The sequence below is a fragment of the Marmota flaviventris genome, chromosome 6, assembly GCF_047511675.1.
Source record: "Marmota flaviventris isolate mMarFla1 chromosome 6, mMarFla1.hap1, whole genome shotgun sequence".
Classification (NCBI taxonomy): Eukaryota; Metazoa; Chordata; class Mammalia; order Rodentia; family Sciuridae; genus Marmota; species Marmota flaviventris.
In genome coordinates this window covers 30785131-30800449 of record NC_092503.1, presented here as the reverse complement: position 1 = coordinate 30800449, position 15319 = coordinate 30785131, and the positions used below count along the sequence as shown (strand labels likewise).

At 33.6% G+C, this 15319-nt stretch overlaps 1 protein-coding gene across 4 annotated transcripts in view; it reads left to right on the top strand.

The window, feature by feature from the left end:
- Window positions 1–8588: 8588 nt before the first annotated feature.
- The window catches only part of Eya4 (EYA transcriptional coactivator and phosphatase 4), a 65671-nt gene continuing 58940 nt past the window's right edge, over window positions 8589–15319 (top strand). For all 4 annotated transcript variants that reach the window (XM_027938485.1, XM_027938484.1, XM_027938483.1 and 1 more), the window contains exon 1: window positions 8589–8709. In XM_027938485.1, the coding sequence (XP_027794286.1) occupies window positions 8589–8709 (121 nt within the window). The remainder of the gene's footprint in view (window positions 8710–15319) is intronic.

Here is a 15319-nt window from a genome sequence, read left to right as displayed (position 1 = left end):
CTTCCTTAGTTTGAAGAAGATATGTCATGCTAATAGAAATACATTGCACCTATACTGCAGAAAAAAAATATGCATAAAGGATCAATACGCCATTTGCATGTATCCTCCAAATTCTTTCATTTGTTTTTGTAAGTGAGTTTTTATATCTGTGGAACAGTTCACTTTTTTATATTGTCCAGACAGATGCTAGTATTTACATGGCCTGATGACATGAAGATCATTAAAAAGGGGTGGAAATAGATACCTTGGGAGGGAAAGAGGATCAACTTTAAGTATCATAATGATCAAGGTAGATTTAGCTAGATCAAGGTAGATGCTAATTTTTTGAAAAATATTCTAAAAGTGTTTTATTTCAGAGATATGGTTTTGCAGTGTGGAAGAATTAAAATCACTTAAAAATTAGAAACAAACAACGTGCAATATAACCTGGGCTCTGGCATCATAAATGAATGAGTACAAATTCTCTAGTGTGGCTAGCATTCTGTATGTCCTCTCTGAGACTCAGTTTCTTCATCTAGAAAAGGCTGATAATAATGTATGTATCAGTGGGTCATTTTGAAATGAAAGGAGATAATATATGTATGAAGTATCAAGCATAGAATGTATCATGCAAAATGTACTCAGGAAAAATTGGTGCCCGTTAATCATTTTATTAAACCTAAGGTAAACTTCACATTTTATATATTTTGTGTAAATTTAACTTCAAAAGTATCTGAAGTTTCATGATTAAATTAATTACATAGCATACTTAAGGAAGTCCAGAAATATTCTTACTGTATATTTTTGGTAGCAATAATACATTTCTGTTCTCTTAAGGATCTTTTAGTTGTAAGAAACACTAACCCACTAGAACAAATTTGAGCAAAAAAGGCTAAACTGTAAAGAACCAAATAATTGCATTTCGGTTTCCTGTGCACTGGAATGTAACATGCTAAGGCTATGTTTATTTTGCTGGAGATCTTTTTGTTTTGCTGAAGTAACATTTTCTATTTCCTCTTCATTCCTCTCTGTGGTGTGTGCTCCATTCTTTCATTCCTGACTGATTTTCCTGGCTTACTCATTTTGCACGTGGTCCAAGTTGGCCAGGAGCCCCTACACTACTTTGGGGCTTCAGTGATACCATTGACCAGAGGCCTCCCCTAGGATCTTTTATTTGAATCCATCAAAATCCAGCTAATCCAGCCAGAAACTTTGAGTCTAAAAGTTCACATTGCTTCGTGTGTTCCTCTCAGTGGACACTTACTATTTTAAACCTTAAGTTTCTATGCACAGACTCTGCCTATTCAACTTAGATTGTCAGCTCTTTGAGGGTAGGTAGATCATGTTTGCTTCACTCAGTAATCCCAACACCTGTGACAGAGCTTCCCATGTAGTGAGCAATCATTAACTTGATCCATTAAATTCTATATCTTAGGACTGGGGTTGTGACTCAGTGGTAGAGCACTTGCCTAGCACGTGTGAGATACTGGATTTGATTCTCAGCACTGCATATAAATAAATAAAATAAAGGTCCATCAACAACTTAAAAAATACTTTAAGTAAATTCATTGTCTTTGGGCTGAGTAGGTCCTGTGGGAGATAATGAAATCATTGTTCACTGTAATGAAGTCTGTTAACAGATACTACTTTTTCAGGTCTTACGGTTTTTGACATCATCCTTGTTTTTGAATTTCATATATGTTTTTCTTCTCTTTTCACTGAAGTTGGTAAATCTTGTGATTCCTGACTGCCATTAAAACCCATTTCGTACTTTAAAACATCTTAAATTTACCTTGTTTACACTTGATTTCACAGCTTTGTCTAAGATAGCTATGTGTGACACATCATATTATTCATCCAACCATCCATCCATTCATTCATCAAGTATCTGTTGAGAAACTACCGTGTTCCAGATACCTGTTCAGACATTCAGAATTCTTTTGTGAATAAAACTGAGAAAAATCCCTGGCTTTGTGTGATCATTTCTCTTGAGCTTGAGCAATTTCCTTTAACATTCTTGGATTGGCTCTTCAGGTCATTTAAAAAAAAAAAATCTTTGTCTTTGTTTTACTTTCATTGTTGAGGGATAACTTTCCTTGATATAAACTTCTAAGGTGACATATTTTCTTCCTCCCATCTTGATCCCATTGTTTTCTGGCTTGCATTATTTCTCACCAAAAAAAAAAAAAAAGTCTGTGAACTATTTATTTGATTGTTTTTATTTTATTTTTAATTTTTAGTCTTTATCACTGGCTTTGAATGATGTATTTTGTGATGTACCTGAGTTTGCATTTCATGTGAGTAGAGGCACACATGTGTACACATATATAGTGTATCCTGCTTCAGTGGTGTATGTCAACATATTTGTAAAATATTCAACCTTCATTTCTTTAAATGTATTTTTTTGTCACCTCTCTTCTTCTCTCTTTCTGGTACTTCAGTTGCACACAGGTGAAGTTTCTTGATATTATTCCCAGGCACACAAAGGTTCTGTAAATTCATTGTTTTTTTTTTTTTTTTTTTGTGGTAGTGGTGTGGGTGCCAGGAATTGAACTCAGGGGCACTCAACCCCTGAGCCACATCCCCAGCTCTATTTTGATTTTTTTTATTTAAAGACAGGATCTCAACTGAGTTGCTTAGCACCTCAATTTGCTGAGGCTGACTCGCAATCCTTCTGCCTCAGCTTCCTGAGTCGCTGGGATTACAGGTGTGCACCACCTTGCCTGGCTGTTCATTTTATTCTTAGGTTGAATAATATTTTCTTGTGTTTTATCTTCAAGGTCACTCTTCTTTTTTTTTTATAATCCATTGTTAATTCTCTCCAGTAAAAGTTTTCTTGTTGCAACTTTCAATTCAACTTTTCAGTTTATTGATATCTTACTTTTCCGTTCTATGTCCATACTTGCCTCTCACTTTTTAACTGTATTTAATATTTATATCTTCATGTCATTGTCTGCTATTTCCACCAGCTTTGCTATTTATGAATTTGTTTTGTTTTTATTTTCTGATGTTATCTGCTTAATGGATTGTATTTCTGGCTTCTTTACATGCCTAATAATTTTTAATTGGATAATAAGAGATTTTACAGTACTGAGTGCTTGATTTTTTGTTTCTTTTAAAAAGTGTTCTCCTTGTTCTGGTAGACCATTAACTTGCTTATAGATCAGCTTGGCTTTATTGAGAGTTGTTTGTAAACTTTGTTCAGGAGTCTGGATTTCACTGGAGCCAAAAACTGAAGCTGAGCTCTTATGGGATTTTCCACTGAGAGCCAACGTCACTGAGACTCTGTGTGATTTCTCAGAATTGTTCTGCTTACCAGGTCCCTGATGGTTCATTGCCCAGCCTCATAGAATGTTACCCTCAACAGGCACCACTTAATATTCAGTAGAATCTCCAGGACATTCTGCACAGACTTCTGGAACTCCTTAGAGCAGGTCCCAACCACAATTTTTTTCATATCACAAATTCTAGCTTCCTCATCCTCTCAAATTCCAAGTATCCATTGCATCAGTTCAGAAGAGAGTTATGTGCTTATGTTGAGGTGCAGTTAATGACTCTAGTGAAAATACAGTTCAATAATTGTAGGGCTGTGCTTGGGGTGTCCCCAAGATCATCCTTAGCTACGTTAATTGACTAAAAGAACTCACTCAGAAAAACTGTTAGGGTACAAATAATTTTTTTTCAGTACACAGGGCAGAGTCTAGGGGAAGCCAGGAGTTCATTTCCAATTGTATTTTCCCAGTAGATCTGTAGAAACAGTGTTTACCTCCCCCAGCACCTTGAGGTGACAATACTTAACTCTGTATCTAGGCATGGAGGCTCATCTATGCCCTGTTGGATAATTCCAAAACCTGGACCATATTCAGGTCTGCCATTTACTATTTTTTACACTCTACTAGGAATGACTCTTCTGCCCCCACTTCTCTCTCTTTGATTAGGTACTAGTTATTTATTTAACCGAAGAGTGCTCTAACCTCTGAACTCATTCCCAGCCCTTTTAAATTTTATTTTGAGACAAGGTCTCTCTAAGTTGCCCAGGCACTGGCCCCAAATTTGCCATTCTCCTGCTTTAGCCTCCCCAGGAGCTGGGATTGCAGGCATGCACCACTATACCAGTCATTTTCTGCTTCTTATGTTTCAGAATATTTATAGTATTCTGAACATTATATATTTGAGTGTACACACACACACACACACACACACACACACATACTGTAGAGACTAAAGCATAGCATTTCTGTTTTGTTTTGTTTTATTTTCCCCAATAGGAAAGTTCTGCCTGACAGTTGAGTGTCTGACCATTCAGTGCTTCTTAAAGATGAATAACCACTATTTTGAAATTTCAGTATTTGAAGAGTCATTTGCTGAAGTTTCAGATATTTTTAGTTCATGTTTTATTTAGTAATGGCAAAGTCCTTATCTATGTAACTTTGATAAATTTATTTACCAGTTTTAGTAATATTAGAGTTTTTTGATAGATTTTTAAAAATTCTCTATGTAAACAATTGTCATATGTGAATTATAGTTTTATCTTTCTATACTCTACACTCTTACTCTTCACCATTTTATTTATTTATTTTTGCCTTGTGTTGGCCAAGATTGCTAGTAAAATGTGCTGAAGAGAGAAAAGCAGACATCTTTGCCTCATTGCTGAAAGAATTTAATATTTCATCATTAAATATGATATAAACTGAAGATTTTTCATAAACAGTTCTTATCAGATGAAAGGAAAATGCTTCATTTCCTAGGTTGCCAAGAACTTAGACACAAATGGATGATGAATATTGTCAAGTAATTTTTGTACCCATGAAATAATATTCTGTTAATATATTGAATTACATTGATTTCCCAATGTTAAATCAGCTTTGCATTCCTGGGATGAATCACACATGGTCATGATGTGTTTATCCTTTTACTGTTGGATTGGATGTGATGCTTGGTTCCATATTTTTTATCTTTGTTTATAAGTAATATGGATCCATAACTTTCTTCTTGAGATTATCTTTGTCAGATTCTGGGTCAGGGTCATTCTGGTCTCCTACAATAGTAAAAAACATTCTCTCTTGTTTTTGTCCAACAGAAATTGTAAAAGATTGTTAGTATTTTTTTCTTAAAATGTTTGCTAGCGTTCGCAAAGGAAATCATATGACTCTAGAGTTTTCTTTTCTGAAAGTGACAATTCAGTTTCTTCAGTTGATCATTTATATTTCAATTTTTCGTGTGTGTGTGTGTGTGTGTGTGTGTGTGTGTGTGTGTGTGTATTGCTAAGAGTGGAACTCAATGCCTCACACATGCTCTGGAATTTCAATTTTTTTATTGGGGTCGGGTTTTTAACAATGTCTTTCAAGAAAGTCACCAACTTTGTCCATTGTTGAATTCACTGGCATAATACTTATAATATTTCTATATCCTTTTAATGTCATTAGTATCTCTAATGATCATTTTCTGGATTTATCAGAAAAATCCATAAAATTTGTAAATTTTATGTCTTGTTCATGTATTTTTTACCTACCAATTTTTATTTTTTATAAAAATAAAAAGAATAAAAATCTACTTACTTTCTCTTCGATTTGTTTTTCTTTCTCTAGTTTCTTAAGGTAGAAACTTAGATCACATACTTCTAAAACTTTGTCCTTTTTAATATACATTTCTCACTAACCACTACTTTATCTATATACCACAGGTTTTAAAGTTTTCATTATTGTTTTGTCCTAATTATTTTTTATATTTGTTTTTGGATTCTTCTATGACTTAAAGATTGCTTAGATATGGTGTTTCAATTTCAAATGTTAGGGACTTTTTTATATATATTTTATTACGTTTACTTTCTAAATTAATTCATTGTGATCAGATATCATTCTCTATAAGATTTCCATGTTAAAACATACTGGTATAGTCCTTTGTGTGCATTCCAGGTATGCTTGAAACTAGCCTATTTTCTACAATCCTTGTTGTTAGCATCCTAAAGCAAACTGGTAATTAGGTCACATTGGCAATAATGCTATTCAAATCTTTTGTATGCATTTTAAACTAATTTTTGTCAATTTTTTTTCTTTTAGTTATTATTAAAAGTATATTATAAAAGCTCCAACCATGGTGGGCTTGGTGGCGTATGCCTGTGATCCCACTGGTTCTGGACACAGGAGAATTGCAAGTTCAAAGCCAGCCTCAGCAACTTAGCTCTGTCTCAAAATAAAAGGGCTGAGGATGTAGCTCAGTGATTAAGTGCCCCTGGGCTCATCCCTGCTACCAAAAATAAATGAATAAAAGGAAGCTCAAACTATGAATATGGACTTGCCTGTTTCATCTTTTAGTTATGTCCGTTTCTCCTTCAGGGTAATTTGAAGTTCTGCTTATAGGTACCTGCACAGTTTGGGTGGTCCAGTTTTCCTGAGAAACTTTTTTGGTTTTCATCATTTTCTAATTTCTCTCTATCATCTTGAAACCCATTTGTGTGATAGCATTATAGCCTAAACATCTCTTTGCTGTTAATTTTCATTTGCATGGTATATAATTTGCCTTTATTCCCCTTTACTCTCAACGTACTTGGGTCTTCCCACTCTTTTAGAGTTCCTAGGAAGCAGACTCTGACATGGAGATTTCATGCACAGGGTGTATTTGGGATGTGCTTTCAGTATCAATACCTTTTGGGAGAAGGAAGGAAGAAAAGTTGGACTAGGAAACTTTGGTTGTTCAATTGCAACAAAGGCTCAGCTGGTTTTATGGATGCCCTAGACTAGGATGCACCTTGGAGCAGGAGAAAGTGTTTATACTCCTACATTGACCTGTCAGTATTCGAGGGCTGACCCCAAAAGGGATGTGATCTTGGGCACATAGAATCTGTTAGTTGAAGCAAGTCCTGGAAAGGAACTCAGTTGAGAGCTATCAGTTGGCAACACTCCCAGCAGCTATAGGAATGAGTTCTTCAGGCCTAGATCTGAATGTGTGGGTGGTGCACTGTGTCATTACAGTGTATAGTTGAAAATGCTTCTTGTAACTCTCCTATAGCTAAATGTCAGTTGTGTAGTACAAGATGATGACCTTGGCTTTCTGTTGGAGTGTCTAATCCCTTGAAACTTAGTGTAATCATCAATGGGGTTAGGTGGGTGTGCCATTTTTCTGTGTATTTTCCATTTTTCTCATATGCTATTTCTTTCTCTTTTCCTGACTTCATTGAGATCAGTCATTTCTTTATGTTTTTATTTTAATTGACCTAATGGCTTTTTATTGTATTTATTGATATTTTTTTCTTATTAATATTTAATGACAGGAGTTATATTATGTACCCTAAACTTACTATTTATCCAAGTTTAATATAATATTTAAAGCCAAATGGAGAAACCTTAGAAAATACAACTTCATTCACTTGACCATCTTTTGTGTTGTTATCATTTATTTCACTTCTATAGCATATTATAAATCTCACAATATAGTGTCATATTTTTGCTTCAAAGATAGAAGCATATTTTTGCTTCAAAAAGCTGTCTTTAATTATTTAAGAGGAGCATAGAAGATAATCTTTGACATTTACCTGCATTCTTACATTTATGTTACTCTTCATTCCCTCCTGCACATCTTAGATTTCATTTGGTTTCTTTCTTTCAGCTGAAATCACCCCATAGTATTTTTTTTTTTCCTTTTTAATTCAGGTCATAGGTGAAAAAAATTATTCTCTATTTTTGTTTATCTGTGCTTCCTTTCTTTCATAAAAGCATGTTTGGCTTCTTTGGACCACTGAGCAATAATTTTTTTCTAGGTTCCTTTTTAGAAGAGGGTTATCATTTTTAAGAATCCCAGCTTGGGGCTGGGGATGTGGTTCAAGCGGTAGTGCACTCGCCTGGCATGTTTGCGGCCTGGGTTCGATCCTCAGCACCACATACAAACAAAGATGTTGTATCCACAGAAAACTAAAAAATAAATATTAAAAAAAATTCTCTCTCTCTCTCTCTCTCTCTCTCTCTCTCTCTCTCTCTCTCATCTCTCTCTCTCTCTTTAAAAAAAAGAATCCCAGTTTTATTTAGGGTCTCAATTCTAGCACATTCTCTGAAACAAACATATATCAAAGTCTCCTGTTCCTGGATGGATATTAGAAGTGTTACAACTCCAGCTCTCAGGCCTTTGGCTCATTTTTCAGCCACCTAGGTCAATGAGGTCAGCTAGAAGCTTCTGTTCTGGTTTTGAGTTCCCAGTTTATTTCTGGTTACTGAATTCTTCCTTAATGGTGACAGGGTATGCCAAATTATGGGAATTGACTGTTTTCACTGTTTCTTCATATTTATACCAGAGGTGAACAATTTAGGAAGGTAGATGTTCATATCAACTGCTAAGATGAAAGAATCTGCTTTTTTTTTTCTTCATAATGTGGAATACTTTTAGGATTACAAATAACAATCAAATTATGAGAACTAAATCACTGTGGAAGCTTTTCTTATTCATTTATTTATTTTTAATAGACTGTATTTTCACCTGGTTAACAAAGAGGTTTCAGCTATTGGCTTTATTTATTGTGAGATCACACATGTACTAAATGGAATCATGTATATAATTTAATAAAAAATAATTTTTGAAGTTTCAACTTTTGCTCTGTTGCTTCCTACTCCAACAGGTCTATGGAAATGCAGGACCTAGCAAGTCCTCATACTCTTGTTGGACCTAGTGATACTGCTGGTAGCTCCAAACTGGATAAATCCAATCTCAGCAGCACATCAGTCACTACGAATGGAACTGGAGGTAAGTGTATCACCCCAGAGATACCCAGAATCATATCTCATTGTTTGCTTTAATTTTACATTAGGATTCTGCTAATAAAGGATTATCTTATTATCAGTTCAGCAGTATATCCTAGGAATATAGAGTTAGTATGTCATTTATCATTCTGTTGATTTTCTTGAAATATATGTTCTTCCTCCATAGTGGAAACATTCAGAGAGAACAGATAGTCCTGAGCAACATTTTGAGGGCCTACAGAAGGTTTTCTTTTTGTGTTTTTACTTATTCCTTATAAATATTTCAACTAATTTAAAAGTTTTTATCAAAAGATTTGAACTCTGTTAGTACAAATACACACACACACACACACACACACATAAACACACACACACACACACCACTTATGCCACTTTTGGGTTTTATTTTGATTTAAAAGAGATTACCCAAAATTTTTCGTAAAGAATGTTTTTTCTTAAAAATGATCTTGGAAATACAAAAATATGCATATCTGCTGTATTTTCTTTTCAAAGAGAATAATACCATAATACTTAGCACTTCTTTAAAAAAGGATTGTATTTTTTCTAGATACTTTCTCATTTCATTAGGCCATAATTATTCCACAACAACAACTAGTCTGTCTAAAATTCTGGTTTTTTAAATATAATTTTTTTATAGAATGCATTCAACTTGTCAGAACATATGATCCAATTCTTGTACTAGCATATGTATATATTGACTATATACATACATACACTCTCATAAATATGATATAAATTGCATTTCAATTATTCACAACCATTTTAAAATCTCGTAAGTCTAGTCTCATCAATAAAGTAAAATTTATATGAAATTTGGTTTAGTTTGTAAACTATTCTTATTATCAGATATCAGCATTTGCCACATCATATTTTCTTTTAAATTTTGAATAAATATCTATAAATTTTCTACACTTCTTCCCATTTAATATAACTGTGCAGTCTAAACTGTTCTTTGTCAAGTTGTGTGCATTGCAACTTACCTGTACTTAATAATGTTTTATACCAAACCCTTTGCAGATTAACATTCTCCTTGTTTATAGTGTTTCTTTGTCTCTAAACATGCATCTGTAATTTCAGCTAATTAATTATGGGATTGCAAATATATAAGAATATTTAGTGATGACTAAAGTATGGACATTTACATTTAAACTTGTAATAGGATACTAATAAGATTGAAAAATCCTCTGAAATCAGACTTTGAAGTTCACAAATCGTCCTGTACATATATTTACTGAACTAAAACAGATCTGGGTACACCAAAATGCAGAAGTTATACAGTGCAGTGCTAATTTGGCTAAAGGTCAGAAACCAGCACAGACATTGAAGATTACTCATGTACACTGAGCAGGCATTCAGACAATGAACTCTTATACTGTTCCTGTTCTCAGGGGACAACATGACTGTTTTAAATACAGCAGACTGGTTACTGAGTTGCAACACCCCCTCTTCCGCAACAAGTATGGGAGACGATGGTACACTGCATGCGTTTGGGTGTGTGGATTTGCCCCTCTGGTTTGCTGTCTGTTGCTCTTTCTGTGTTTGCCCCTCTTCTCGGGGTTCAGTATGTAAAAAGGAGAAAAGTGAACAAGACTTTAGTTGTTTATGGTAACAGTGGGCTGTGTTTTTTTTTATCAACTGATGCTCTAATCTTACATTCTAAAGAATGTAAGAATGTAAGATTAAATGTAAAGAATGTCAGTGGGTTTTTTTTTCCTGATATTTTTCATAATTTGGCACGAAAAGGTACATACGTGGACAACACGTGGTTTTTCTAATGACTAAAAAATTTATTATGCGGTTAATTTGACCCAGCGACAGGCACATTGATCAGAGCAAGTTGAAGGAGTAAACATATATAAAAATTTAGTTACCTAATAACCCATAGATTTTTAGGATTTAAATTAAATTCTTTACATGGCAAAAAGATAGTAGCTAGTTTTCAGACTTTGATAAATATTTCAAAGTCAATAGTCAATATCATATTACTTTCAAAAGTTTCAGTGATGAAACTATATGTTTTAAATTTTTTAAAATATTGTTTAGTTTTTAGTGGATCTTTATTTTATTTATTTATATGTGGTGCTGAGAATCAAACTCAGTGTCTCACACGTGCTAGGCAAGCCCTCTGCTACTGAACCACAACCCCAGCCCCTATATGTTTAAAATTATAATAGTCTCTTGAAATGTTTTGATCTATAGATATTTATATTCATACACACACAAATTTTCCCCATATCAAATATTAATATACTACCAAAATGTAAATATTTAAACTATCACAATACTGCAGAAACACTCATTTTAGGCTTAAAAAAAAGAGCTAATATTTATTGGAAAGATGCATTAAAAGCAAGTACTCAAAATAGGCACAGTTTGGCTGGCCTTGCTCTCAGATCAAATTAAAACATCACCACCATATAAATATCACTGCACTATGTGCATTGTTTATATTTTTATGGTTTTAGTTTCAAATATTTCTCATTTTCACATTTGGAATACACTTTTCATACTTAAAAATATGTTGCCAGGATTCGGTTTTTCTTAATTCTAATGCAGAAGTCCCTTTTGGAAAAGATCAAGATAGTAAATGTGTCTGGCTTTGTAGAACACACAGTCTCTGTTTCAGCTCTCAGCTCTACATTGAAGTGCAAAGGTAGCTATAAGCAGGGTAAAAATGAATGGCCATGGCCATGTTCCAATAGACTTTTATTTATGGACCACCAAATTTTAAAAATTTAAATTTCATATAATTTTCTTGTGTTATGATATATTCTCATTTTGCCAGTTTTTTATCTTATTTTTTTGGTTGGGGGGATACCACAGATTGAACCCAGGGGTGCCTAACCCTGAGCCTATCAGCAGCCCTTTTTCATATTTTATTTAGAGACAGGATCTCACTGAGTTGCTCAAGGTCTTACTAAGCTGCTGAGGCTGGCTTTGAACTCACAATCCTCTTGCCTCAGCCTCCCAAGCTGCCAGAATTACAGGCATGTACCACTGTACCCAGCTCACTTTGCTAATTTTTTAGACAAGCATATGTTAAAAAAAATTATAGCTCACTGACTGTTCTGAAGTAGTGTCAATGTATTACAATAGTGAATATGTCCAACAATATTTAGGAATTTTCATCTCACCTCAAGCAGAAACATTTTTCTAAGTGTAAACCATCAAGTTTTCTCGATTCTTAGGGTAAATATTATGTCTTATATGGCCATGTGGAAGGAAAAGGACTTATGTGTCAGGAGTACCATGGATCTAGATGTTAGCACTACTCTTACTGGCTGTGTCACCTTGAACAAGTTAGTTAACCTCTTTGAGCATGAGTTTTTTCCTCTAAAAAAAGGAAGTCTATAACATATAATGGCAAAGCATTTTGTAATTAGATAATGTATACAAATTGCTTGGCAATAAATACTGCTACATCTTTCTTTCTATAATTAATTATATAATGAATAAGCAAGTTTTTTAAGGAAAATAAAAATTTGCATTGTATTTAAAGAACTTTCAATATTTGGTCAGATAAACATTTTTGTTGAATAGAGAAATTTGTAAAATGGGCCAAAAAGGCAAACTTTTAACAAAGTGTTATATGTACTTCAGTTATTGGAATATAGTATTAATGGCATACTGATACTGGAAATTTTAAGGAATTTTATTGAATTTTTAATGGCAAGTGTTATGTTACACACCACACATTGGTTATATAATCTCTTCCACAGAGAATAAACTGTTTTACTTTTTTAATTCAAAGTTTTATTGTTGGAGTTAATCACTTTGTAAAATTATCCCAATAAAAAGTATAAGCTAAATAAATTTAATGGCTTTTCAAGACCTTTCCATTAACTTTGAGAATAATTTTAATTCTGTAGTTTTAATACCTATAAATAGCATCACCTTAAGATCCTACATTGGTGTTTCCTAAATACATTGCGTTATTTTTTAAAGTAATTTAAGATGTTTTATCACTTTAGTCCTAACTGCATCATTATATCTGCAGATTTATATGGGAACTAAGATTTTTCCCTTTTAAAAGGAACACAATCATACCTTAGCAAACAAATGACTGGCCAGGCTTTGTGGGCCACACAAATTAGGCCATGGTGTTGTTGCAGGATAGCAGCCATAGAGTGACTTAGTAGCTACAACTGACACATGACAATAATCACACGATCTGGATTTAGTCTATAGATACTAATTATTTTAAACAGTAAAAAATGGAAAATCTGATTACACATATATGTTTTTATATATAATATATGTATATTATATGTGTGTATTTATATGTATTTTTTAACTATTTGACTATGTGAAAAGCACCCAAATTGCAAATAGTCCAGGGTGGGATCTGACAAGGCAAGAATTTCTTTTACTTTTTTTTTAATACCTTGATTTTAATTATTTATTAACTTTTTATGTGGTGCTGAGGATTGAACCCAGTGCTTCATGTGTATAAGACAAGCGCTCTACCACTGAGCCACAACCACAGCCCCAAGAATTTCTTAATGTGACAGTTCTGTACAAAGTGCTGTGGCTGTGTAAAGTTGTTTTATCCTAAATTTCATGAACCATCTACTCACTTCTTTTGAGCATGGAGAAGAACAAAGTCTCAGAACTCTCCAAAGTAGGACATGAAAATCTGATTTCTGCTTTTGAAATCAAAGCATTTGTTGTGTGGGTTTTAATTTTGTTGAAAATGTGGTCCTTTTCTACTATACAAGGTTTTTGCTTCTATTTTATAGTATGTAATGATTTTGAATAGTGACCTGAAAAGTGAGTAAAAAAGACCTGTTTAAACTCTATATTAATTTGAGACAAACAAGATATAGTTGTATATTTTACTGAATATACACTGAATGAGAATTTTTTCGCAAGTTTTAGGAGAAACGTAAAAAAAAAAAGTAGATTTGTTTTATTAATGAACATGTTTCTAACAGTGCCTTGCACATATTTAATTTTAAAAAGTTTTCTGCCACTAGGAAAAAATATAGTATATCTAATTTAAACTGCAGAGACAAAAGAAAATAAGATACATTTCAAATATTTTTGGGAAAATGATTTCCATTTTTCAAGCTTTATAATTATTATGTAATGTATACTTTATAGCTATTATCTTTTTTATGGATATCAATATTACCCTCCTTTGTACTCTAATATCTGTTTAATCACTTAATATAAGTAAAAGTACTGATTTCACTTCTCTGAGTTTTCTATTGTTAAGAGATTCTAATTATTTGTTATTACCCAATATTACACCCTTTCTTTAAAAAAAATAAAAGAAAAATATCTTTGCATTTCATTTGGAGCTCAGGAGATATGTGTTAATGTCCACTTAATGTGGAAATGATGTTTATCTGGACAGTGCAATTTATTTCTATCCCCTGTTATCTTCTGTACTATAATTACCTGCATAGGAAAAATAATTTTACATCAGTGTCTGTCATTTTCCTCCACATGTTAGCATCTATTCTTTGACTTTTACCTTAAAATCCCTCCACTTTTGTATCCTGGACACATCTTGATATTTGTGCATCTGCATGTACTTGCTAGGGATGCTTCTTCTCAGTAAAATGGTCCACCTTTTTCTATCTCCCCCCACCCCCCTTCCTGGAGATTGAACTCAAGGGCACTCAACCATTGAGCTACATCCCCAGCCCTATTTTATTTTGTATTTTATTTAGAGACAGGGTCTCACTGAGTTGCTTGGTACCTGGCTTTCACTGAGGCTGACTTTGAACTCAGGATCCTCCTTCCTCAGCCTCCCAAGCTGCTAGGATTACAGGTGTGCATCACCCCACACAGCTCCTTTGTCTACCTTTAAGTAAATACAGACCTTTATAGTTTTAATGAAAGATGTTACCAATATTAAGAATGAGATAAAAAGATCTCACCTTCTTCTTTGTCCTTCTATGATAGTTTTTCTGAAGGCTTTTGACCACCTGAAGTTTTCAAATTGAGGAGATTTATAATCACAGTCAATACTGAATTTTTAAAATCAAGTCTCAAAGTTGCAATCCAAGGTAATAATATGAATCTTGGGGTCTGATTCCTAGACCAGTTTCATCAGACTCACCTCATATTCTGCTTCATTTCCTAATGAACAAGTGAAGTAGGTTATCTTTGGGAATATAATAAATCTATTTTACAAGCACTGTTTATAGGTACAGACATGTGTAAATAGGAACTTAGCCACAATTAGTTTGGAAGTCTAAGAAACTCTCTTGTGGTAGTTTTTCTGTCAGCTTTCGACTATGTCATAAATGTCAGAAGGAAAATGTGGACATTATACCACAGAGGGTAACCTTTACATCCATCTGGATTATTCTCTGGATTGTCTCTATACAGATGAAAGGAATTCTTGAGTAGTTGGTACTTCCTTAAAGGCAAATGGTTTAGTGATTGGATTCTGCAAATGTACCACCTGATCTCAAATTCTAGTTCTTACCAGCAGTGTGACTGTGGACATGTTATTTAATCTTCGTGTGTCTTAATTTCCTCATCTGAAGAATGAAGATACTAATATTGTCTGTTGACTGTTGTAGAGAGTAAATAAATTAATTCCTGTAAAGCACAGGAAAAGCCCCTGGAATGTATCA